Raw genomic sequence first — 27543 nt, forward strand, 5'->3', positions numbered from 1 at the left:
TTTTACAGCTCAATTATCAACCTCTTCAGGTTTAACGTTCAACTATATACATCACAGCCATATCTCGGGCATCTTTCTCCATTAAATCCACGGAGGTTCGCTGTCCCACCTAATTAAGCGGACGCTTAATCATTGCAACTCTCTTTCTCTCTTTGTATATCAGGTGATATTATCCGCTATCGCTGTCACCCCGGATTCACCCTGGTGGGGAGCGAGATTTTGACGTGCAGGCTTGGAGAACGGCTACAGATGGACGGACACCCTCCTTCCTGCCAAGGTGGGCATACTCTTCAAGAACAAAGACATAGACCCACCAGCTTCCATTTACCAGGATTACATCCCTAATGCATCTTCCGGAGCACAGCACAGAACGAGGGTTAAAGGTTTCAGCGTGTTAGAGCATGTTGCCATGGAAACTTCCAACCTCTGTCCACGAGTAAATCGCGGGATACCGGGAACGCTAAACTATAAGCTGAAATCACTCAGACGAGCATCATACATGTAATGGAGGGTAAAATGTGATCAGAGGCGGTATTGCTGATAGCCCATGAAGAGCTCAGTCATTCCCTGTCACTGCTCCTTCCCTCACATTCGCTGTTGATGAGTGATGCGGCTCTTGGAGTTTAGTGGCTCAAACAGCTGCTGCCATTAATCTTTCATGGCTCCATCCTTCTCCCTGCATCCCCACGAGAAAGCACTCACTTTGTTAGAATTTGTCCTGTGCTTAGATTCAGGAAAGTGCCTGGAAACAGTAGTTCAATCATTTGTCATGCACATTAAAGCAGTTTCGAAGAGGAATAAACAAAGTGTGCCATGGAGCAGGAGAGCTCATGAAGTGTTTTGCAGAGTATGTAACATTTCAGGCTGACTTGATGAAAAATGTGGCTTTTTTTTTTTTTTTTGCAAGATGACAGACGATGGCCACCACCTACAGTTTTTAAAGAAATATGGTACCAGGAAAATGATTTGCCGTGTTAAATCTAAGGAAATTGTCAGACCTTATTCCTGGTGTATTTGATGAATATTGTAATTACTTGACAAGGATTAACTATTGAACTGAATTCATTCATTTGGTTCAGTGTTTTACTCTTTTATTCTTTGAGTTTAGTTTAGTCGAGTTTTGTTGAATTTGGTTGGGTTAATTTAGTCCAGTCTGGTCAAGTTTAGCTTGTTTAGTCTTTTCTAAGATGATTTGTTGATTTGTTAATCTTGTCTAGGATTGTTGAGTCAAATTCACTTCAGAATTCAAATTTCCTGATAATTTACTCACCCCCATGTCATCCAAGATGTTTATGTCTTTCTTCAGTCAAAAAGAAATGAAGGTTTTTGAGGAAAATATTCCAGGATTTTTCTCCATATAGTGGACTTCACTGGGGTTCAACTGTCAGTTTCAGTGCAGCTTCAAAGAGCTCTACATGATCCCAGACGAGGAATAAGAGTCTTATCTAGCGAAATTATTGGTCATTTTCTAAAAAAAAAAAAAATGTATATACTTTTTAACCACAAATGCTCGTTTTACACTGCTCTGCAATGCGCCACACATTACTTAATCATGTTGGAAAGGTCATGTGTGACGTAGGCGGAAGTACCGTGGTAGGGCGAAAAACTCCATCTCATTTTCTCATCCAACTTTAACATCATTGTTTTACCTTTTTTCATAAAGGCCGTTTGTCTTAGTCTTTGCACGTTCACTTTGTAAGCACTTGATCTGTACTTCCGCCTACGTCATGCCTGACCTTTCCAACATGATTACATAATGCGTGGCACATCGCGGAGCAGTGCAAGATGAGCATTTGTGGTTAAAAAGTATATAATTTTTTTTTTTTTTTTTAGAAAATAACTCATTGTTTCTCTAGATCAGACTCTTATTCCTCGTCTGGGATCATGTAGAGCTCTTTGAAGCTGCACTGAAACTGACATTTGGACCTTCAACCCGTTGAACCCCAGTGAAGTCCACTATATGGAGAAAAGAATGTTTTCCTTAAAAACCTTCATTTCTTTTCAACTGAAGAAAGAAAGACATGAACATCTTGAATGACATGAGGGTGAGTAAATTATCAGGAAATTTTAATTTTGAATTGAACTAATCCTTTAATTTAGTCTAGTGTAGTTCAGGTTTGTCGAGTTGACTGTTGTCTTACAGTAGTTTAGTTTCTCTGAGCTGATTTTCAGTTTAGTCGAGTTTTAATTTACTGAAGTTTGATTAGTCTCATCTAGTCTAGGTTTTTTAGGTTGAGTTTAGTTTAGGTCAGGATAGTTTAGTCTTGTCAGGTCTAGGTTTGTTGGGTGAAATGTAGTCTTTTCTTGAGTTGAATCTAGTTTTATTTCGTTTAGTCGAGTTCGGTTAGGTGGTTTGCAATTATCAAGTTTAGGTTTGTTGATTCGGGATGCCTTCTGTATTGTAGTTCAGTTTCTCTGAGCTGCTCAATTTCTGTTTCATCTTAGTCTACTCCAGTTTGGTTAGTCTCATCTAATCTAGGTTTTTTGAGTCTAGTGTAGTCTTGGCTTGTCTCATATAGTTTCATACTTACAGTGTATTTACCCAATAAAGCACTGGTAATATAAGGTAGTTTAGGAAAGGTTCAGGGTTAGTACCTTGTTATAACCCAGTTATTGTAATTGCTATAATAAGTACACAGTATATACATGCGGAACAGGACTGTGACATAAAGTGCTACCAAGCTCAGTTCAGTTTAGATTAGTTCAGCTTTTTTTAGTCTGAACTGAATAGAGTTGAGCCGTGTGCCATATGAAACATGAGTAGCACCATATAAAACATGCCCATCTTATTGATACATAATCCCAATGATTAACTGCTTTGTACTAAATTAATGCATAATAAAATGTCTTTTTTTCCCCACAGTACAATGTCCTGCTCATGATGTTCGATTTGACTCATCTGGGGTGATTTTGAGCCCTGGGTACCCCGACAGTTACCCCAACCTACAGATGTGTTCGTGGAGCATCAACGTGGAGAAGGGCTACAATATCACCATGTATTTTGAGTTTTTTCAGACTGAGAAGGAATACGACATTCTGGAAGTCTTTGATGGTAGACTTTTTTAATTGAAACTAGACTTTTATTGTAAAAGTGTTAATTTATAGAGACTTTTGCGGCATGTCTAACGCTGAGTACACATGATCCACAAAGTGATATCTGCTTTTCATTTCACTGCAAGTTTTTTTTAAACATATGAAAGGTGAAATTGATATTAGTCTAATAAAAGTGGATATGCCTCTCACTGAGTGGTCACCATTTGTGGCCAAGGCTGTTATTATCTGCACTTTGTCTGCTTTGCCAATTTTCGAGACATTCCCAAAAGTAATTTCAAACATTTCAAAGTGTGTTCCACCTAAGCACCAAGCTGCTTTTATGAGTTTCAACTTTTTTGACAGGTATAATTTGGTATAACTGTCCTGCTGAAAATTGTCTTTCTCTTTTGTTTCATTTGAAGGACCCACAATTCATAGTCAGACACTGGCCACATTGAGCGGTGACCTCCCCACACCCTTCAACATCACCACCACCGGCCACCAGCTTCTTCTGCGCTGGTCAGCTGACCACGGCACCAATAAGAGGGGGTTCCGAATCCGCTATGTCGGTGAGTATCAAAGTATGTATCCATTTAAATCTCTTTATTGCTTGCACGTTTCCCGTCTCTGGTCTTGAATTTGAATGAGCATGTGTACTTTGAGCTGAGGAAGTGTGTTTGGGTAGTTGACATGGCATACTTTTGGGCAGATGTCCTGCAGTGTGACTTGCTATATACTCTTCATTGAAAATAATGAATAATTTCCACTATTTTTGTATTTAGATTACATTACTTTAAAAACAGTAATCATTTAATAACACTGTTTAATGTAATATTTAGCAAATCACAAATTGATTATACATTATACATGACTAAATTCATTTTTAAAATGATTCATTATAGTTTTTAGCACACTACTGTTCAAAAATTTGGGGTCACTAACATTATTTATTTTTTAATAAATTAACTTTTATTCAGCAAGGATGCATTAAATTGATCTAAAGCGAGAGTAAAGACATTTATAATGTTACAACAGATTTTATATTTCATATTGATGCTGTTCTTTCTGTTCTTTATTCATTAAAGGATCCTAAAAAAAAGGTTTCCACAAAAATATGAATCAGCTCAACTGTTTTCAACATTGATAATAATAATAAATGTTTCTTGAAACAGCATAAGACTGGAGTAATGATGCAGAAAATTCAGCTTTGATCACAGGAATAATTTACATTTTTAAAATGTAATAAAATAGATAACTGTTATTTCAAATTATAATAATATTTCACATCATATTTTGGATCAAGTAAATGCAGCTTTGTTGAGCAGAAGAGACTCATACCGACCCCAAACTTTTGAATGATATTGTATTTTATTTTTATTTATTTAGACAAAATAGTATATAATTTAAAATGTATTGCATTTAGTAGTTATCAGCCATAACATGAAAATAATTACCAACTTGTTTTGGTATCTGTCATAATTTTAAAATTATTTAACACTTTTTCAGACCGCAGGACAATTTAAATGTTAAATATATATACTTATATACATTTTACTATTATTATAAACCTAAAATCTGCATATTGATGGGAAAAAAGTTCTTGAATGTTCTGCGTCAACTACCCATGTATGTCAAAATCTTATGTGTGTGTGAGTGCATGTGCATGTATATATATATATATGTGTGTGAACATGGGTGGACATGTACATGCTGAAAACATTTCTGTGTAGAAGTAACTGTTTGTTGGGTAGTTTGATGGGTTTATTTTGTCTTATTTGCCCAGGAGAGGGTTTACACACTACCTTACTTCAGCTCATATATGTTTGACAAATGTCCTTTGCCATTTAGGTTGTGCACTTTACAGTCTCTCTGAAAAAATCATACTGACAGAACAAGAGACATAGTGAACTGTGGTTAAGTGAATACTACGCTTGCCATTGTGGATGTCAACCAAAGACCTGGGGATTTTTACCACACCTCACCTTTCAATTCCTCGAGCTTGAGTGTGTGTGCTCAAATGTAATAGAGCGGACAGAAAAGGGACAAGCTAAGGCTTTCTGTGGTCACTCTAAGTGAGAGGTTTCCCTAGTGTCTCTGTGGTTTTTCCATGAAAAGATTTTTTGCAGACAAGAGCAATGTGCCGTTCTCGCGGCCAAGAACATCTCTTACATCCATGTAGAAACAAAGTTTATGTAAATACGGATTATCACATTATTCAGCATGATCTGATAAGTATCTTGTGTCTCAAAGGAGGCAAGAACACCTGACCATCTGTACAAAGTAGTTGTACAGTACCATAAGTTTACTTACTTGAATAGTGACCTATAAATAGTGCTGAATCTTATTCTTTTAGGCCACGTACACACCGCAGCTAAATTCGGTTGTCAGTTCACCTTTTAGTGCTTAATCGCGTTCTGTACACACAGTTTTACAACCGTATTAACTCCCGAAAAATACAGGTAGTGACAACCACATTTACAGAAATTCTCTCTTCTGTATGTGCGGTGAATCACAGGGAAAGCACGAGCCTTGACTCATTTGTGTTGCCAGATCTTGCTATAAAAATCTGCAAAAAAGTACAAGCCCATAACAAACCGAAATAAATCCAAATGCTTTATGCTGAAAATAAGAACAAAATATCACGACTCGTGTCTGCTCACTTTAATAACTCCATAAACCCGGTTGCTTTATGAGCCGAGCTTAAACAACAAGCCCAAAACGCTTAAAATGAGTGATCATGGCAACACAGAAAGAGCGCGCTCTGTGTGAAACAGGCTGTACAAGCATAAACAAATCATTTAAATTGCTGAAAATAATGTGTTTTGTCACTGTAACATTACTTTAGTCGCAAAACATGCAAGACGGCAGAACGTCGCTATGGTTACCAAGCTGTCAATCATCAGAGTTTTGAGAATGAGTCGTGTTCCGTACACACATGTAACGATAATTTAGAGGATTCACTCCCACATTTAAATGAAACTTACAGTGTGTATGTGGCCTTATTCTTATTATATTTTGTCTTATCATAAAAAAAAAAATCTTAAAAATGTATTCCCAGATTAAAAATGTTGTCTCATACTTTTAGACCCTACTGTATATAAATTTTAATGTAAAATGCTGCAGGTGAAAAATTTATATTAAAGAGGATCTATTATGCATGTTCATCTTTCTTTAGTGTGTAATGTTGCTGTTGGAGCATGAAAAAGTCCCTCCAGCAGGAGTTATTCTCTATATCAGTGTCACTGTTTCTGAACTCACTGAAACGCCTCCATTGTAGTCTTGAGTTTTCTTCCGGGAACAAACACGTCACAATATTCCTTATTTAAATATTTACTGCCCAAGGCATAGGCAAAATAAAGGGGCGGGGCCTGGTTGAGTGTGTTGAAACTCACGGTTATGGTAAGGGGCGGGACATTTCCCAAACACGCTCGAAGCGCTTGACCAATCACAATACACCGATCCGGCCGACCAATCAGAGCACATTGTGCTTTACAGAAGGAGGGGCTTCATAGAGACAGGAACTAAACGTTTCCCGAAAAACGATGTAACTCGCTGCTGAACTACCATAGTTCGATGCATCGTTGAACAAATCAACTAGTTTCCCAAAACCGTATTTTCGTAAACCTGTCATTCAGCCACGTTGGTGAATGACGTCAGCCACGTTGGAGTAACAACTTCTTTAAATTAATCTGTTTGAGATCGAATTAATGCTAGGATTTCTGCTATAAATTATAGACATGGCATTAGAAGACTAATTCTCATTTTCCTCAGTTATTTTGCTTTATTAAATCAAATGCTTGTTCTAACATACTAGAGCACGTACGCACATGCGCACTCTTCAAAAACGGTGCTCTTGACAAACTAAAATATATAAATGCCATTTGTATATATTCAAAATAAAAGATATACATTCTACTTAATGTCAGCTTGTTTATTTTGCTCAAAATAAGGATTTATTAAGTCCATAAAAACAGAAAAACTGTGCTTCTAACCACACCTCGAGAGCTGTCGTTCCAACCACACAAGTTTGCGATGCAGTTTGCGAATGTTCGTTTGAACGATGGTTTCAGGAAACACCAAATCGTTGAACTATGTAAGCAAGTAACGATGCTTTTGGGAAGCGCACCCCAGAGCGTTATTGACAGGCTGGGAAGAGAGGAGCTGCAACAATGGAGAATATGTGAAAAATAAGTTGTTTTTTGATAAATCAAGCATGAAAACTTATTCTAGTAGAGGCCAAAAATAAAAATCAAGACTGAAAAGGGGCATAATAGGACCCCTTTAATGATGTTATGTGTTATTTTTGGGGGGGTATAACTGCAATTGAAATGAAATCCTCTACACATTCTGGCTGGTAACCAAAAGTTTTAAACCCCGCAAGGGCCGATCCGGGGGCGATCCTTGAGCTATCGCCATTGTGCCCTTGAGCAAGGTACTTAACCTCGGGTTGCTCCAGGCAACTGCCTCTGTAACTCTATTAATTCCACCAGGTCATATGGCAAATAAAGACTTTATTGTGAACTTTATTGAGCGGAAATGTGCATACCACATTACTGCAGCAGGTGCTGGAATTTATCCTCATATCAACACTGCATGTGTAGATTTTAGTTTCAAAGATCTTTTGTTATGTTATGAAATATACCCTACAACAGTTTTCCTTCACTTGCTCTTACTGTCTGCAGTGAGCAGTATATATTCACTCGACAGTATTTCCACACTGACTTTCCATCAAAAGGAAGGCCATTTCTGCTCAAGGGTGCCAGCAGCGCTCACTAGTTTTAACTGTTGTTCAGGCTGCACATCCGGGCTGAACTTCCGTTCAACTCAAGCTTGGGGTGAATTAAACCGAACGAGAGCGGAGGTCAGATGCTTACACTTCCTCTAACCTTCCCATTTGAGATATAAATAGGTCCCATACCTACATCCTCTTCACATACCTGTGATTGGTGCAGAAGGAAGTTAGGTTGTTTGTTTCAGAGTATCTTTATGCTGAGATGAGATGCAAACTGACATCCAACATTCTAAATGCTTTACATGTCAGCTTGTGAAATCAACGATAAATGCCTTTTCCGTCGTTAGGGTGTGAAAATTTCCACATCAGCATGTTTATACTTTGTTTCAGTTCAAAGGCTGAGAACCGGTTTGAATTCACTCTCAGTCTCTTGTGAAACTTGGGTAAAACCAATTCTGATGTTATGAAAGCTGCTTTCTGTCAGTGGAGTTCTCTGTTGCTGTCAAGGTCTCTGGCGGAGTTTGATTGACATGGATATTGATGTGCTTTCAAACTGTGTGCATGACTACAGTGCCTTCAGAAAGTGTTCACCCCCTTGAATCCTCTCATATTCTGATCCTGTTACACCATCAGATTGAAAAACATATTTTAAAACACAACATTTTTTATCTCTGCTCTAACTATTTGATACATGTATCATTTGTAGTATTTGCAGAGTAATCCACACTATAGGGATCCTTCCTTTCGAGCCTTTCCTTTGTAGTATTTGCCACATCCTTTGGCTCATTTGTCCTGCCGGATGGTCTTAGCGTCAAATGTAGATCTGTGGCTGAAGTAGATTTTCATCAATTTGGGTCCATCCATCATTTCTTTATAGCAATTATTTGGTAACACAGTGTCATTGTTACACGTTACATGAAATTACGGTAATAATAACTATAAATCTTTGCATAATTACATGCAATTAACCAAAACCAAACCCTCATCCTAACTCTAACCCCATAGCAAGTACATGTACAGTAGTTAATTATTATTACTTAGTACTTAAATGTAACACGGACACCTGAAAATAAAGTATAACAAATTATTTTTATTTATTTTATTTCTGCAAATATCTGGCTAAAATAGATTTTAATCAATAATTTTTATTTTACTACTTATTTCTGCAGAAGTGGGAAAAAATCCTATTTAAATTCAATTAATGTCTTGCAACATAATAGAAAAAAATACTTTTATACATTCTGAATGCTCTGCTTATGCATATATGTGGCTGAACTTAAAATAATAGACACAATACTTAGCAAAAATAGTTTAAAAATATGAAAAAATAGCTTAAAGAATTCATTTAATTATACTTGGTGGCGTTTCTTCTTTTTTTTAATTACATGTTTTGTGAAATTTCATCTTTTTCAGATTTTAGATGCATAAAATTACTGAACAAATGCATTTGTTTACTGCATGAGTGTTGATAAATAGGGGCATATTTTTAAAATTTTTATACAGTAAAAAGTGTTTATACACTTACGCCACACTGTGTGGATTTCATTACATTAGATAAACACATTTTTTAAATAATTATAGCAGAAACAGTTTTTAAATGAAATGCTGATAAATATTTTTATTTAAAAATCTTTGGTTATTTTGCTAGTGCATTTTGAGGGGAAGTGACTTCATGCATCCACCAAAAGTGCTTTGTGACCAGGTACTTTTGGGTTAAAAGTAAAAGTGGCTGACAAAATTAAAGTTAGTTTTGAGAAAAGGTCATACTTTTTGTAGTCATGCAATTAAATTCATGCATTTTCTTTTTAATTGGCTTAAGTGTTCAAATGATTTGTGGGGGCACTGTACCTGTGTTTTAAAAAATTAAAAGAACTTGAGCTCAATCATCATGCCTTCAAGACCCGAAGTTGCAAAAGAATTCTTTCTTTCCAGAATTATCTTCTGTAATATAAATTCCATTGCTAAATTTCAGTGGGCAAAACAAGTAATAAACCAGATAATGTGACCTTTTCACAAATGATAAAATATTCATCTGAAGCCTGTCTCCAAATGTCTCCAAAACACCAGGCTGAGACATGTTGAATGAGTTTGACAGTTCTGTATGTTATTATAGCCGAAAATACAATTCTTGTTTAAAGAGAACTTATGCTTTTTTACACTTTTTTTATCTTTATTTAGTGTGTAATGTTGCTATTTGAGCATGAAAAAGTCCCTCCAGCAGGAGTTATTCTCTATATCAGTGTCACTGTTTCTGAACTCCCTGAAACGCCTCAGTTGTAGTCTTGAGTTCTCTACACGTCACAATATTCCTAATTTAAATAATTCCTGCACAAGGCATATGCAAAATAAAGGGGCGGGGCCTGATTGAGTGAGTTAGTAGTGTGTTGAAACTCACAGATATGGTAAGGGGTGGGACATTTCCCAAACACACTCAAAGTGGTTGACCAATCACAACACGCTGGTCCAGCCGACCAATCAGAGCACATTGTGCTTTTCAGAAGGCGGGGCTTCATAGAGACAGGAACTAAACAGAGCGTTACTGACAGACTGGGAAGAGAGGAGCTGCAACAATGGAGAAGATGAGGAAAATAATGTGTTTTTTGAGCACTCAAGCATAAAAACATATTCTATTAGAGCCCAAAACAAAATCAAGACTTTGTAAAAGGCCATAATAGATCATCTTTAAGAGCTTTTTCTAAGTGAATGAGCCCCGTGTCACAGGGCTCTGCTCTGGGTGGTGATTAAGGAACTGATGGGGTCTGGTTTCTGTCTGTCTGTCTGAACAGCTCTGTACTGCAGCACCCCAGACTCTCCCCTCCATGGATCCATAAGCAGCCAGACCGGAGGACACCTAAACAGTCTGGTCCGCTGGGCCTGTGACCGTGGATACCGGCTTATTGGAAAGAGCACCGCCGTTTGCAAAAAGACCCCCTTCGGCTTCTATGCCTGGGACGCCCCGGTTCCTGCTTGCCAAGGTAAGACGCAGCAAATGGGTGTTTTTACTAGTCCAGTTTGGGTTTAGTAGCTGGTAACTCAAGTATGTCTACATTGATGTAATTTACTAGCGCCAAACTGACTCACAAAAACACTGACCATTTTTTTTACTCTTATGGTGATGCATTTACAAGTGAATGGAGCCATTTTTTGGAGGATTTAAAAGCAGAAATGTGAAGATAATAATGTTTTAAAACACTTTTTTTGTGTATTATTTGTTCTTGTAATTTTTACAGTAATTTTAGAGGCTTTGTTGTCATGCAACAATATATAACTGCACAGAAAAGGATATTTTATCCAACTAAAATTATTTTAAAACTTTTTTTGTGTCTTGTGGCTCTAATATTGAAACAGAGCATATTAACATTTACAGATTAGCCTGATTTGCTTTCATCTTAAGTGATCTTTTTTTTTCTTGTTTTGTTTTAAGAAAATGAGGGATGAATCAAAATTAATTTGTATGGTAATCACCATTATGCCACTAAATACTGTCAATTGAGTTTATCTCGTATTGAACCCGGGATATTCATTTAACACCAGTATTTTTTTTGAATAAAACACCCAACAGACCTTTTTTAAAGTCAGCAGGTAGTAATTCAGAGCTTGCAGATATGATCAGTAATTTTCCTGACGCCTCTCTAACAAGGTTTTACGGTCAGTGATGGAGACGCAGTAATTACTGCCGCAGCTCTTCTCACTGATACTGTTTATTCATGATCTGTCACATTAATGACTAATCTTCAGAGCTCTCTTTATCCATCTGCGACGTTCATCCTGCTCCACCTATCCTCTCAGACTCCGCTTCACAGAAGAGTAGATGAGCCTGACTAAATAGTTTCTGAGGCGGCGCATTCATGCGGGGCCCTTACTGCTGCTCTAATGTGACAGGATGGGCCCCTACTCCCTCTGAGGGCCACAGGCTCCGGTGCCACTAACATCAAGTGACACTTAAATGACTTCAAAAAGCATTCTGGGCACTTTCAGTTTTTTTTTTGTTGTTGTTATGGTTGTTGTACCAAAGCAAAGCAGCCCTCGTGTGTTAAAGACCCCTCTCGGTGAGGAATTCTTTATATGTGGTCTTTAATTATTGGTAAGATGTTGTTGGGCTTCTAATGGCTGTGCAGCGATGCGGTTGCAGACTGCTTACGGCCTCTCAAGGCTCTTTGTTTCTCAAATGTACCAGAGGTTTTGCTGCTCAATAAATCTAGAGGGCTTGTGCACAGCAATGATTCATACTTAGTGTCATCTAAAAGTACTGTGCGTTGATAAATAACATGTTCCAGTGCTGCTTGCATAAGGGAGAAATGAGATGGGACGTTCCATTGGCTGGTTTGCAACACTGATGGCAAGCATAGTTACAGTGGAACTCTTTAAGTGCTATTTCATTGTTTATGAAAAGATCTGCCATTGCATGCGAGTTATTAATTTTAACACAACACTGATCTCTCTTAGAAAGTGTTCAGTCTCAACTTCAATGTGGTTTTACACAAAAACTCCTTTTTTTAATTAACAAGTTTACTAGGCTCCTTAATTCCAAGTCAGTTCTTAAAGAATTAGTACACTTCTGAATGAAAATTTCCTGATAATTTACTCACCCCCATGTCATCCAAGATGTTTATGTCTTTCTTTCTTCAGTCGAAAAGAAATTAAGGTTTTTAAGGAAAACATTCCAGGATTTTTCTCCATATAGTGGACTTCACTGGGGTTCAACAGGTTGAAGGTCCAAATGTCAGTTTCAGTGCAGCTTCAAAGAGCTCTACATGATCCCAGATGAGGAATAAGAGTCTTATCTAGTGAAACAATCATTTTCTAAAAAAAAAAAAAATTATATACTATAATTATATACTTTTTAACCACAAATGCTCATCTTGCACTAGCTGTGCAATGCGCCACGCATTACGTAATCATGTTGGAAAGGTCATGCATGATGTAGGTGTAATTTAGGCATCACAACATTATAATGTACAGTATGAAAAATGATTATTCATTTGAAATTTCCTTAAAAATTGCATTTAAAAGTGTTAAAAGATTAAAGATGACTTTAGATGACAGCAAAGTTAATCTAAAAGTAAATTTGGTGGAAAAAAAAATAGTAAATATGCGAAATCAGTCAATACTGATCAATTTCAAAAATCTCTCTAAACTAATAACCGATATGGTACAAATATTTCATGCATCTGTAAGAAAAAAAAAAATGCTCATATGCGCATCTATTTGGCCAATATATATGCATTATTGTGACTTACACATAAACTTATTTATGGTCAATATTATATTACAATATTATAATATCAAAAATATCTTAATTTGTGTTAATTTGTCTTATGGGTGTGGAACAATATGAGGGTGAGTAATTAATGACAGATATTTCATTTTTGGTTGAACTAACCCTTTAATATTGACCTTAAATAAAGCCGTTATTTGTCCATAAGCACCTGAAAAGTAGGTCCAGTCACATCTTGTAAAAGCATCCAATCAAATAAGGCTCTAATGGTGAAGTATTCTAAAAGAGTAGTAAGCAATTTTGAGAGGCTTTTTTTTAATTATCTTGTCATAATTATACTTTAAACATATGACTTAACATTCTCTATCTCATTTTCACACCCATAAGCTGTCTCCTGTGGGGTGCCCAAGGCTCCTGTGAACGGAGGAGTGCTTGCGATGGACTACTCTGTGGGCACACGTGTGACCTACTTCTGCAACGACGGCTACCGGCTGTCCTCCAAAGAGTTGACCAGCGCTGTGTGCCAGCCTGACGGCACCTGGAGCAATCACAACAAGGTCCCTCGCTGCTCAGGTACAGGCCAAACAGATGCAGAAACCCTTCAGCATGAATTTTACAGCAGATAAAGAGAATCACAGACAGTGTAAGAGGAAGGAGATGGACTTGTACACAGAAATAATCGCCTTTTAATAGCATATGATAACTCTTGGATGTGCATTAACTGGACCAGACTGAAAAATCAGATTTTTTTAAGCATTATTTAAGCAAGAAAAGCACATTTTATTATACCATTGTTGTCAGATTTTATTGCTTATTTGAAGTGTTATTAAAACAATTTAGACAAAGAGTTCTGGAAATTTCAGTCTTTCCCCATTCAAGTAAGCAGGATCTGTGCTTATATCCCTGTTGGCTAAATATTAAATAGCTGCCGTGGGCATAACCAAGATGGCCGTCGAGTGAATCGTCTTGCCTTTAAGGGATTTTGAGAAATCTCTTTGCTTCCGCTTTAATCTTCATTTATTTATGAACCAATTATATCTGCCGTCCCAAAACAATGCCTCTGTTCCAAAACCTACCTACTTAGGCAGCAAGGCTCTTTAACAGTAATGTTGCCTTTTAAGACGCATTCATTTAGAAAAATTCTTAAGTGAGGATGATAACTATAATGATAAAGATATAGAAATCATTCTACATATAAAACAATAACTATAATGATAACGGCACAGAGACGTAATATCATTGGAATCACTTTCAAAACGAATTTTTTCTCCAGCTGATGGACGATAAAAACATTGACAGCCGATCAGAATCCATCCTGCTTTAAAGAGCATTTAAAGCGACAGACACCTGCAGCTTGCTTACAATAAACAGCGGTATCATTCATTGGTGTGCATGCTAATATAGTTATCGTCATGATTATCTTTATAGTTATCGTTCTTGGTGTGAACGAGCCTTAAAGGGTTAGTTCACCCAAAAATGAAAATAATGTCATTTATTACTCATCCTCATGTCGTTCTACACCCGTAAGACCTTCGTTCATCTTAGGAACACAAATTAAGATATTTTTGATGAAATCCGATGGCTCAGTGAGGCCTGCATAGCCAGCAATGACATTTCCTCTCTCAAGGTCCATTAATGTACTAAAAACATATTTAAATCAGTTCATTTGAGTACAGTGGTTCAATATTAATATTATAAAGTGACGAGAATATTATTGGTGTGCCAAAAAAATAAAATAACGACTTATATAGTGATGGCCGATTTCAAAACACTGCTTCAGGAAGCATTGTAGCGCCAAAGTCACGTGATTTCAGCAGTTTGGCGGTTTGACACACGATCCGAATCATGATTCGATACGGTGATTCATACCTGATTCATTACCTGATTTCAGGTAATTAGACATTCTAATATTATTTTATTTACTTTTGTTGTTGTTTTTTACTTTTCACTATGCATTTTTTTTAAAGTTGTTATTCTGATCATTAATAATAAATAATAAATTTTTTGTAAATTTAGAAAAGTGAAAAAACTATTTTTACTATTGTATTATTTAAAAAAAAACATTTAAAATGTAATATATTCATCTCTCTTTCTCTCTAAATATATATTGCAAAAGTGTTTCTTATTATTTTCAATGTTGTGCTACGTAATATTTTTGTGAAAACTGTGATACTTTATTTATTTTCAGAATGCTTTTATGAATAGAAAGTTCAAAAGATCAGCAATTTCATGCATCCTTGCTAAATAAAATTATTAGTTTCTTTTCTTTTGATTCATAACGCTTCATGAAACAGTGTTTTGAAATCGGCCATCACTATATAAGTCATTATTTTTTTTATTTTTTTTGGTGCACCAAAAATATTCTCGTGGCTTTATAATATTAATATTGAACCACTGTACTCACATGAACTGATTTAAATACGTTTTTTGTACATTAATGGATCTTGAGAGAGGAAATGTCATTGCTCCCTATGCAGGCCTCACGGAGCCATCGGATTTCAACTAAAATATCTTAATTTGTGTTCCTAAGATTTTTTATTTTTGGGTGAACTAACCCTTTAAAACAGCATTGCATTTATCCTTTGTGGTGAATGTAATCCCATAATGCATTATGGTGAAAAAAAAATATATTAAGATTGTAATTTTAGATTGTAAATATACTTAAAGTTTAAATATCTGACTATTTTAGCCTGCATTTGTGTGTGTGCTAACACCAAACTGTGAATAATGCTGTTTGACACATGTTGAGTTGCTGCCGTTCCAAATCAGTCAAATCAGTTTAGTTATCGTGCTGCCTTTGAAAATAGCATGGCAGCTCAGTAAGTTTTGGAATAGACCATAATAAAATATTAACAGTACTTGGTCATTTGTTTCTGAATACTGATTTTTATGTATTTTCTTCACAGTTGTGGTTTGTCCAAGTATCGGATCTTTCTCTCTGGAACATGGAAGATGGAGGATCGTTAACGGTTCGCATTATGAGTACAGAACCAAAATCATCTTCACCTGCGATCCTGGCTATTACCGCCTAGGCCCCGCCCACATTCAGTGCATGGCCAATGGTGCGTGGAGCTGGAGGAACGAGAGGCCCCACTGCCAAAGTAAGTGTATAATTCAGCTCCAATCCACCAGCTGTTTGGCTCTGTTAGTCAAATGTTTAAACCGTCCTTGTTTGTCTTCCCTCTGCAGTCATCTCGTGTGGGGATCTGGCCACGCCTCCCAGTGGCAAGAAAATTGGAACTCAGACCTCCTTTGGGGCCACAGCCATATTTACATGTGACAATGGGTATATGCTGGTGGGATCTACTGTGAGAGAGTGTCTATCTTCTGGTCTCTGGAGTGGAACGGAGACGCGCTGCTTGGGTAATGTGGTGTACATTCACTGCTGCTGTTCACATCTGCTGTTTCAGGCATGTTTGCCTGGCAGAGGCCCAACTTGAGTTTTAAACCTTGTTTAGTGTGACTGAATCGTCATCATCCTAGTTTCTAGTAGTATTATCATTCAGAAGTTTGTGTACACCTACTCATTCTTTAATGCTACTGTTTCCCACATTTTGTAATTAAAGTCTTCTCTATGTAATAATATACAGTAAATGGAAGTGTGGGAATTTAGTAGATCTTTTCCTAGATAGCAGCTCTGATTCTTTCTGCCAACTTCATCCATCCATTTGGAAGGTTTTTAAATAGTAGTGAAGTATTAGCAGCTTTTCCTTCACTGTCCTGTCAAAACATATAATATATATATATACATATATATTGTCAGCTTTATTTTATTTTATTTTATTTTATTTTATTTTATTTTATTTTATTTTATTTTATTTTATTTTATTTTATTTTATTTTATTTTATTTTATTTTATTTTATTTTATTTTAATGATGGACATACCAAATACCAATACATTCTAATATTATTTTATTTACTTTTCACTATGCAATTTTTTTTACTCAAGTTGTTATTCTGATAGTTAATAATAATTCATTTTTTGTAAATTTCAAAAAGTGAAAAAAAAAAATTTCACTATTGTATTATTTAAAAAAATTTTAAAATGTAATATATTCATCTCTCTTTCTCTCTCTATATATATATTAATATTTTTGTGAAACCTGTGATACTTTATTTTTTTTAGGATGCTTTTATGAATAGAAAGTTCAAAAGATCAGCATTTTAATGCATCCTTGCTGAATAAAAGTATTAGTTTCTTTTAAAAAAAACTTAATGACCCCAATCCTTTGAACGGTGTATATATACACACTCTCACACACATTGTGTCTAAGTGCTTGAATTACATTTGACCTCAATCATGTTTCTTTCTCCTGCTCCACTGAAGGTCTCACTTTTGTGAATTTACATACACTCCACTAAACACTTAATTGCTTGAAGCAGTTAGTCTCTCTAAAAGCATTGAGTGTTAATATTTTACAGTGTAATGTAGCTGCTGCTCAGACCTCTCGCTTTAATCACTCTCTCTTCTTTTTCCTGTCCTTTCAGCCGGCCACTGTGGTTTACCCGAGCAGATCGTCAACGGTCAGGTGATCGGGGAGAACTTCGGCTACAGAGACACAGTCGTGTACCAGTGCATCTCCGGCTTCCGCCTCATCGGCTCCTCTGTGCGCATCTGCCAACAAGACCACAACTGGTCCGGACAGCTGCCCATCTGCGTCCGTGAGTTTGGGACTCACGCTTTTCTCTTTCAGACAAGCTGTGGAAAATTACTGAATCCATGAATAGATTAATTCAGAAAAAGGCCGGAAGCACCACATGCTGGGGTGAAGAAATAAAGTCACATGTATTTTAGATATACAGTAGCTGTCAGTAATTTAGTAAAAAATAATTAAAAATATGTTAATGCATACCTGGCCTGTATACATAATATATAAAGCAAAAAATGTCTTTGAATCGTTCTCATATGCAGGCTTTTCTCAGCAAATATTAAAGCAATTAATTCTGATTAATTAATAAGCTTTTCATGTACACTACTGTTCAGAAGTTTGAGGTCAGTAAGATATTTTTTTAAAAGAAAATTAACTTTTGTTTAGCAAGGATGCATTAAATTGATCCAAAAGTGACAGTAAATACATTTATTATACAAAAGCTTTATATTTCATATTGATGCTGTTCTGAAAAAAACTGTATCACGACTTTCAACACTGATAATAATCATAAATGTTTCTTGATCATATTAGAATGATTTCTGAAGGATCATGTGACCCTGAAGACTGGAGTAATGATGCTGAAAATTCAGCTTTGATCACACAGGAATAAATTGCATTTCACAATATATTCACATAGAAAACAGCTATTTTAAATTGTTATAATATTTCACAATATTACTATTTTTAATGTATTTTAATCACATAAACGCAGCCTCGGGGAGCAGAATAGACTCTTTCAAAAACATTAAAAAATCTTACTGACCCCAAACTTTTGAACGGTAGTGTAATTAATTTATGTAAAGCTTTGACTCAATTGCCAGCCCTAATTTTAGCACGCTCACTGTTGCAGTTTTAACTACTACTACTATATCTGGGACACAGAAAATAACTCTATTGCAAACAAGCATAAGGGGATATGACATCATGACACAGACACTGCTCAGTGCTCTGATTCTTCTTCCTAAATGGCACTGGCATTTAAAGTATCCACCTTAAGAGCTCTCTGTATTTAGGGAGCTATTTATATATATTTTTTTAAGAAAGTGCCGTCACTGTCATCTCCCACTGCACAGTGGTACGCCGGGTCCACGCTCACAGCCCACATCTATCAGACACGCACTGCAGCAAGTCTGCCTCACTTCAACGGGGGCGTTTATTTGTTTGAAGCACATTTAGACAAAATGAGCTGATAAAAAGGAGCTGCAGGGAAAGAAGTGAAGTCAGTCTCACCAAAAGCTGCAGTGTTTGAGACTGCAGGATTAATCCACATCATCTCCCATTTTATTAAAGGAATAATTCATGCTGAAAAGCAAATTCTGTCATTTACTCACACTCATGTCACTCTAAACCTGTATGAGTCAAGTCAAGTCAGGTCACCTTTATTTTTATAGCGCTTTATGCAATACAGATTGTTCCAAAGCAGCTTTACAGTGATGAACAGTAAAATATTGATTCAGTGATGCAAAGACGATAGTAAACAGTCATTATTTAGTTGAAATCAGTTCAGTGTTGATTCAGTTCAAAGACTTTATATACTCTCATATTACTATGAATGGGAGAAAATGCAATGCATAACTCCCACCTTCTAAAGAAAACAGCCAATCACCGTTTGCAGTTAGAAGCTCCGGTTCCTATAGAAACAGTCAGCGTACTGAGACGCGCGCTTAGGACTGCGCATGCGCATTAGCTTGGTGCAGCCTGAAAAATGTCATGATTCGAGCATTTAAAAGCAACATTTATGAGACAGTTGTCAGATTTTATTGGTGATTTTCAAATATGAAATTCAAAGAGATGGGAGCTGCACCTGAGTGGTTGTTTTTTAAAGATGGCTGGCGAGTGAAATGACTTGTCTTAAAGGGACTTTGGTGAAGTTCATCAATTATGGAACGAGTTCGATTCAGCTATACACTGTAAAAAAAATCCCATTGTTTCTACGGAAAAATACCGGCAGCTGTGGTAAACATACTTACGGAGTTACTTGTGAATTTTACATTTTAAATCTGTTAAATTTACGGTAAAATAACATATTTCATTAACTGATATAATGTTAATTTACCAACCTAATGAAGTACTAATATCTGTTTTGTACCTTTATAATACACTGACAGTCACCAAACACAGTGGTGATAAGAGTCACATGATGAATCAGAGTTCATCAAAAGCAGATTTTCCACAAGCTGAGAAGGACAACACTAACATATAGAAGGTGCACACAGTGTCATTCACGCACACACACTAAACACCATCATGGTAACATGCATGAAATTTTAAAAATGCAATAAACATTAATTGAACAACAATAGATGTAACATAAAACCCTAATGTACATAACTGATTAGAAAAAAATGAGAAAAACTAAGAAGAAACAGTGTTATTTCAACGGAAATATATCAAATGTGAAGTATCACGCAGGGAATTGTGGGAATGTCAATGTACGGTTTTTCACTGTAAATTTTACAATGAATTGTTATTTTTCACTTCCAAAAACTGAATTTAATGGTATTTTACCGTAAAATTACATTAAACGTACCATTAAATCTATTACAGTTATTCACCGCATATAGGACGGAAACTTTCTGTAAACCAATTGACAGTTTTTCACCGCAGCATTTTTACAGTCTTTTACTGTTAAAATCACGGTCATTTTTTACAGTGTAAAGCAGCTCTGGAGAAAATAGTGATGTCATCTTCTGCTCTCATCCAATAGTGTCAGTGCAGTCAAATCAGTAATGTTGGTGAATATTAAGTGTCTCTGACTAAGCAAGCTAGATGCGACAGTGGCAACAAACCCAAACTCCGTCAGGTGACAGAATGGAGGAAAAAATAACCTGGAGAGAATCCAGACTCAGTCTGGGGATCAGTTCTGACCAGATGAACCAACATGGTGTGATTTAATTCCAGGCTGCATCACATGTCAGATCGTGGATTGATCATTCAGAATATTTCATCCGTATGACTTTGTGTCCAAAACAACACTGAACCACATTGACTTTCATTGAGTGGACAAAAACTGTTCTTCAAAATATCTTCCTTTGTGTTCCTAAGAAGAAATAATGTCATACAGGTTTAGAAGTTGAGAAAATGATGACAGAATTTACTTTTTGGCCGCACTATCCATTTAAGGGACATGGATGATGAGGAATTTGTCTGGGCGGATCCTGCGTTTTTCTGTCCTGAATGCAGTGTGATTTTTATCTTCTTATATAAAGTGATGTTTCAAATGGTGGGTTATGACCTGAAATGGGTTGAGGGTAGTGTTATTTTAGTTTCGTTATAGTTTTGAATTAGTTTTTATTTTTATATGTTTCGATTTCATGTTAATTTTAGTTTAATTTTTCATTTATTTTTATTTCAGTGTTAGTTTTAGTGAGTTTTAGTTTTATTTATTTCCAGGTAACAATTTTAGTGCTTTAACTTGAGCTTATTTCAGTCTATTGCCAAAGCATAACTAATATTTCAACTAATATTTATATTTTATTTCAGCTTTATTACAGTTAATGTTTTTAATATTTAATGATGATAAGGTCTGTCTCTCTTGATGTGCAATGTAAAATCTGGGTTCTCTGCAAAACCACAGCTTATATTTGGTAATATTTGATATTTGATTCAACTTTTATTCCCACTTTCATTCATGATCTTTTAGAGAATAGCAGTCAATTACACTGAAAGCAGGGCTACTGATGATGGCGACTGCTGTTTCTCCAAGACATTACTGAAACAATCACAGAGCTGTTTTGCATCTACAAATCATCTCACACTTTCTGAAGCAGAATAAAGCAAAAGCAAAGAAAGGCAATTTCAGTGCCAGACAAGTTGCACTAGGCTTTGTGATTCCTCAATGGATCTAACCAATAGCAGCTGACATACTTGATGTATTAATCGTTTACCCGACTTAAAGACCCCATGAAATGAATATAGGAGTTGTGTGGCTTTTAGTGCAGTTCTGCTAGTTTGAGGTCATCTATTTGCTGGTGTATTACTAAAAGTTTGCAATTGATTTTCAGCAGATATATACATTTAAAGGAAAAAATGAAGCAAAAATATTGATAATTGATCTTTCACTTAATTTTTGTCCAATCAAATGCTAGAATTCTAGAATTAAAATATCCCCTTTCACTAAGAACACATTTGATTAGCAAGTCAGATTACAAGTCGTCAACCTTTTGATATTTTGAATTCGTTTTTCTTTATATTTTTGGTTTTAATTTCAATTTAGTTAAAGTTTTAGTAATTTTATTGTGTGCTTTTTGTCATTTTTTTATACGTTTTTGTACTAGCAAGGTGGGCCTAATAAAGGTGAGTGTAGTTTGTATTCATTTTTATTTCTGTTTTAGTTATTTTAGTGCATCAAGATCAAAATGAGAAATGTTGCCTTGGCAACTAGCTGAAATAAAATAAATATTTTTTATAAAAAGTTTTTTATATATTTTTTTTCAGTTAATGTTCATTCAAGCAACAAAACTGTTAGTTTCAGTTAATAACCCTGCTATGGTGGAAATTAAAGGCTTTTTAAAGGCACTCACTTCATATTTGAATTTGAAATACATCAACACAGGAAATAAAAAAAAAAAAACATGCTCATTAAGTGGTTTCAGCAGGTCTTTAAACATAAAAGGTTTTGTCACATCTTACATTTCTACATTTCCATCTACATTTCACAAGATTTGCACTACAAGCTGAAATCAGAAGGATATGTGTGGGTACATTTTCAGCTATTTTAGCATACAGTGATTTGGTTGGAAATTTGGGCTACGGAGAGTCTTTAAATGAAAGGAAAATTGCCTCTGTGCAAAGAGAAACAAATTACAACTGTGATTATGCAAATCAACTCTGGCTTTTTATGAGTTCAGAAAAGACGCACAGTGAGGAACAAAATATACTGTAGCCTGGAAGAGCTATTACAAAAGCAAATATACCTCTAAATGCGTCATATCAGCGGAAGAATTTTCTCTTTAATTAAGTAAGAGCTCTTCTGGAGCTCAGTATGTTAATCAACACACATTATAGAGACCTTTAGTGAGACGTGTGAGGATAGTCCCTTCATACTCGACTTACATAATACACAGTAGATCCCAAGAAGCTTGCTCTGCTAACACCAGCTCCATATCAGAAACTGATTGACAGTTTAGTTCTAATACATTCCCCACATAAATGAAGTAAACTCAACCTGGCATGTAATTAAAAGGCCGTATGTTGTTGTTAGATTGATTTACATTGCCGCCTGTATGTACTCTGATAAACGATATGATTTGAATGTCTAATCTGAACATCGGAGTGACAGCTTTCACCCGAAGGCATTGAGTGTGAATCTTCTGTTTACAGCATGTAACGCTTCATTCAGCCAACAAATGCCTGCAATTGAGCACAAATGGTGCCGTGTTGCCCATTGCTATTACAACAGCGGATTTCATTGGACTAATGTTCCCTTCACACAAAGACTCTTACAGAGCTCTTAAATGACACCCCTCCAGACAAAATGTCTTGATGTGCTATAGAGGATAGATATCTGATGTGCTATAGAGGTTTTTATGCCATATGAAGTTTGGGGTCTGTAAGATTTTTTTTTTTTTATGTTTTTGAAAGAAGTCTCTTATGTCTAAGTCTCTTTATTTAATAAAAAATACAGTAAAAAATTCTAAAATATTATTACAATTTAAAACAACTGCTTGTTTTTCTCATTTATTTTAAAATACAATTTATTCCTGTGATCAAAGCTGAATTTTCAGCATCATTACTTCAGAAATCATTCTATTTTCTCATTTATTTCAGAAATCATTCTAATATGCTGATTTGCTGCACAAGAAGAATATCATCACTGTTGAAAACAGTTAATATTTTTGATTGTTTGATGAATAGAAAGTTCAAAAGAACAACATTTATTTGAAATAGATTTTTTGTAACATTGTAAAAGTAATTTGATCAATTTAGTATTAATTAGTATTAATTTATTGCAAATAAAAATCTTTCTGACCCCCAACTTTTGAACAGCAGTGTATTGATAAATAGACCAATGTATTTTCTACAAATATTTCATTATTATAAATGATTTATATTATTTATTATTTCTTTTCATTGAATGTTCTTTTTTCTATACTGTAAAAAATTCTATTCTGTTTCTTTTATCAAATCAACTTCAATAATTAATTTGGTTCAGATAACATAATATTTTGAGTTTCTGTTGATTAAACCAATCGCCTTCATTATATTAACTCAAATTTTTTAATTTTAATGAACTCAAAATTTTAAGGCAGTGAGGTCACTTAAGTCAGTCTAGAAATTTTTCTTTAGCTGTAAATCGTACAGTTAAAATGTAACTCCTTAAATTCAATAACTTTTAAAATGATGGCATATGATGCCAAATATTTTTGTTTGTTTGTTTGTTTGGTTTTCAAACACATTCTTACTGATATCAAACACATCACACACAAGTTTTCAAATGAATGTACAGTGTACATCTTTATTGTTGAGCCCTGCTTTTAAAGATGTGTTTATGTGATTGTGTCCCATTTGAAATGACGGTGAATTAATCCTGCCTTCGTTTCTGTTCAGTGATATTTAGACTGTGGTGCTGGTTTTGAATTGCCTTTGTATCAAGGGGAAGCCAAATCTGATTTATTGCATCTAAGTTGGCAACTTACCAAATAAATGATTAGGAACTAATTTCCCACAGTGACCAATCAACATTAAGGCCACATCTATTTTCTGCCATAATTTAATCACGCTCTAACAACATTTCCGTCACTTAATATATACCTGTTGTGAGAAAACAGCTTCCCACATTGCTACACACAGATTGTCTTAACATGATGCTTGCGCCATATTAAAACATCTCACTCTCATCATCTCTAGCCATCAGCTGCGGACACCCGGGGAGCCCCATCTATGGACGTACCGTAGGCAATGGCTTCAACCTGAACGATGTGGTGAGCTTCTCCTGCAACATGGGCTACGTGATGGAGGGCCCTTCTCGGGCCCAGTGTCAGGCCAACCGACAGTGGAGCCAGCCACCACCAACATGTAAAGGTGGGGAGAAAAGTTAAGTCTTTTATTCACACGGAGCTTTGCCTGATTCACCGCCTGACAGTATTAAAGCACCGCAGTGCACCCTGTGGGTAAGAAAGGGCACGGCGGCTGTTGGATGTTGCTAAGTGGCTGCCAATTGCGGGGTTTGGTGGCTGAAAGTACACTAACAAAAATGTCATTAATGATGTGTGGTAAGGAGCACAATGTTATACTTTTATTATACTAAAATGTCATGCCGATATATTTAGTTTGAAATAGAATGCATGTTGTGTGATATGCCATTATGCATTTGTGCACTCACTTATTACTGCATGCAACTGTATGATCATGATACTAACACAGTTTGAGCTATATTATATTATATTACAAAAATGATTGTTTTAATTTATTTATATTATTTCAATATTAAAATCATTATATTTTAATGTTTATATGATATTTATATATTTAATATAACAATTTGAGCTAAATTATATTTAAAAATATATTATATTATAAAATAAATGTTTTTATTAATTTATAATATTATTTAAATATTAGAATCATTATATATATTATATATTTTAATGTTTATAAGATATTTGTACATATTAAATTTTGACCTAAATTAAATTTTAAAATATTTATAAAAATAAGTGTTTATTTATTTATAATATTATTTAAATATTAAATATACCAGATTGAGCTAAATTATATATTTATTCTATATTTTTTATATTTATAATATAATTATATATTTAATATAACAGTTTGATCTAAATTATATTTAAAAATATAATATATTATAAAATAAATGCTTTAATTTATTTAGAAAATATTATTTAAATACTAAAATCATTATATATATATATATATATATATATATATATATATATATATATATATATATATATATATATATATATATTGTATATTTCTAATGTTTATAAAATATGTATACTGTATATTTAATATAACAGTTGTTTGAGCTAAATTAAATTTAAAAATATATTATAAAAAATTCATTTATTCATAATATTATTTAAATACTAATCATCATATACATTAAATATTTTATGATATAATTGTATATATTTAATAAAACAGTTTGAGCTACATTATATTTAAAAGTATATATTATAAAAATAAATGTTTTTATTTATTTCTAGTATTATTAGTATATACGTATATATACATTCCAAAAAAGTTGGGGCACTGTACAAAGGAATGCAATAATTTACAATCTCATAAACTTATATTTTATTCACAAAAGAATATAGATATATAAATATCAAGTGTTGAAAGTGAGACATTTTTTAATGCCATGCCAAATATTGGCTCATTTTGGATTTCATGAGAGCTACACATTCCAAAAAACTTGGGACAGGTAGCAATAAGAGGCCGGAAAGTTAAATGTACATATAAGGAACAGCTGGAAGACCAATTTGCAACTTATTAGGTCAATTGGCAACATGATTGGGTATAAAAAGAGCCTCTCAGAGTGGCAGTGTCTCTCAGAAGTCAAGATGGGCAGAGGATCACCAATTCCCCCAATGCTGCGGCGAAATATAGTGGAGCAATATCAGAAAGGAGTTTCTCTGAGAAAAATTGCAAAGAGTTTGAAGTTATCATCATCTACAGTGCATAATATCATCCAAAGATTCAGAGAATCTGGAACAATCTCTGGGGTCAAGGCTGGAAAGCCATACTGGATGCCCGTGATCTTCGGGCCCTTAGACGGCACTGCATCACATACAGGAATGCTACTGTAATGGAAATCACAACATGGGCTCAGGAATACTTCCAGAAAACATTGTCGGTGAACACAATCCACCGTGCCATTCGCCGTTGCCGGCTAAAACTCTATAGGTCAAAGAAGCCATATCTAAACATGATCCAGAAGCACAGGTGTTTTCTCTGGGCCAAGACTCATTTAAAATGGACTGTGGCAAAGTGGAAAACTGTTCTGTGGTTAGATGAATCAAAATTTGAAGTTCTTTTTGGAAAACTGGGACTCCATGTCATCTGGACTAAAGAGGACAAGGACAACCCAAGTTGTTATCAGCGCTCAGTTCAGAAGCTGCATCTCTGATGGTATGGGGTTGCATGAGTGCGTGTGGCATGGGCAGCTTACACATCTGGAAAAGCACCATCAATGCTGAAAGGTATATCCAAGTTCTAGAACAACATCTGCTCCCATCCAGACGTCGTCTCTTTCAGGGAAGACCTTGCATTTTCCAACATGACAATGCCAGACCACATACAGCATCAATTACAACATCATGGCTGCGTAGAAGGAGGATCCGGGTACTGAAATGGCCAGCCTGCAGTCCAGATCTTTCACCCATAGAAAACATTTGGCGCATCATAAAGAGGAAGATGCGACAAAGAAGACCTAAGACAGTTGAGCAACTAGAAGCCTGTATTAGACAAGAATGGGACAACATTCCTATTCCTAAACTTGAGCAACTCGTCTCCTCAGTCCCCAGACGTTTTCAGACTGTTATAAAAAGAAGAGGGGATGCCACACAGTGGTAAACATGGCCTTGTCCCAACTTTTTTGAGATGTGTTGATGCCATGAAATATAAAATCAACTTATTTTTCCTTTAAAATGATACATTTTCGCAGTTTAAATATTTTATATATTATATGTTGTATTTTGAAATAAAATATTGAAATTTGAAACTTCCACTTCATTGCATTCTGTTTTTATTCACAATTTGTACAGTGTCCCAACTTTTTTGGAACTTTTTTGGAATCGGGTTTGTGTATGTGTATATATATATATATATATATATATATATATATATATATATATATATATAAAAAAATAAAAACACAAACCCGATTCCAAAAAAGTTATATCCAAAAATATATCCTATGTTCATTTTTAAAGAAGATCAA

The 27543-nt window shown here is 35.1% G+C and overlaps 1 protein-coding gene across 1 annotated transcript in view; it reads left to right on the forward strand.

Annotated features, from left to right (window-relative positions):
* The window catches only part of csmd3b (CUB and Sushi multiple domains 3b), a 514670-nt gene that overhangs the window by 426729 nt on the left and 60398 nt on the right, over positions 1–27543 (forward strand). Inside the window, exons 46-54 of the mRNA XM_067361816.1 lie at positions 164–277; positions 2864–3052; positions 3456–3614; positions 10552–10740; positions 13371–13556; positions 15890–16084; positions 16173–16346; positions 17473–17646; positions 24486–24659. Coding sequence (XP_067217917.1) covers positions 164–277; positions 2864–3052; positions 3456–3614; positions 10552–10740; positions 13371–13556; positions 15890–16084; positions 16173–16346; positions 17473–17646; positions 24486–24659 — 1554 coding nt within the window. The remainder of the gene's footprint in view (positions 1–163; positions 278–2863; positions 3053–3455; positions 3615–10551; positions 10741–13370; positions 13557–15889; positions 16085–16172; positions 16347–17472; positions 17647–24485; positions 24660–27543) is intronic.

The sequence above is a fragment of the Chanodichthys erythropterus genome, chromosome 15 (assembly GCF_024489055.1).
Source record: "Chanodichthys erythropterus isolate Z2021 chromosome 15, ASM2448905v1, whole genome shotgun sequence".
Taxonomy (NCBI): domain Eukaryota; kingdom Metazoa; phylum Chordata; class Actinopteri; order Cypriniformes; family Xenocyprididae; genus Chanodichthys; species Chanodichthys erythropterus.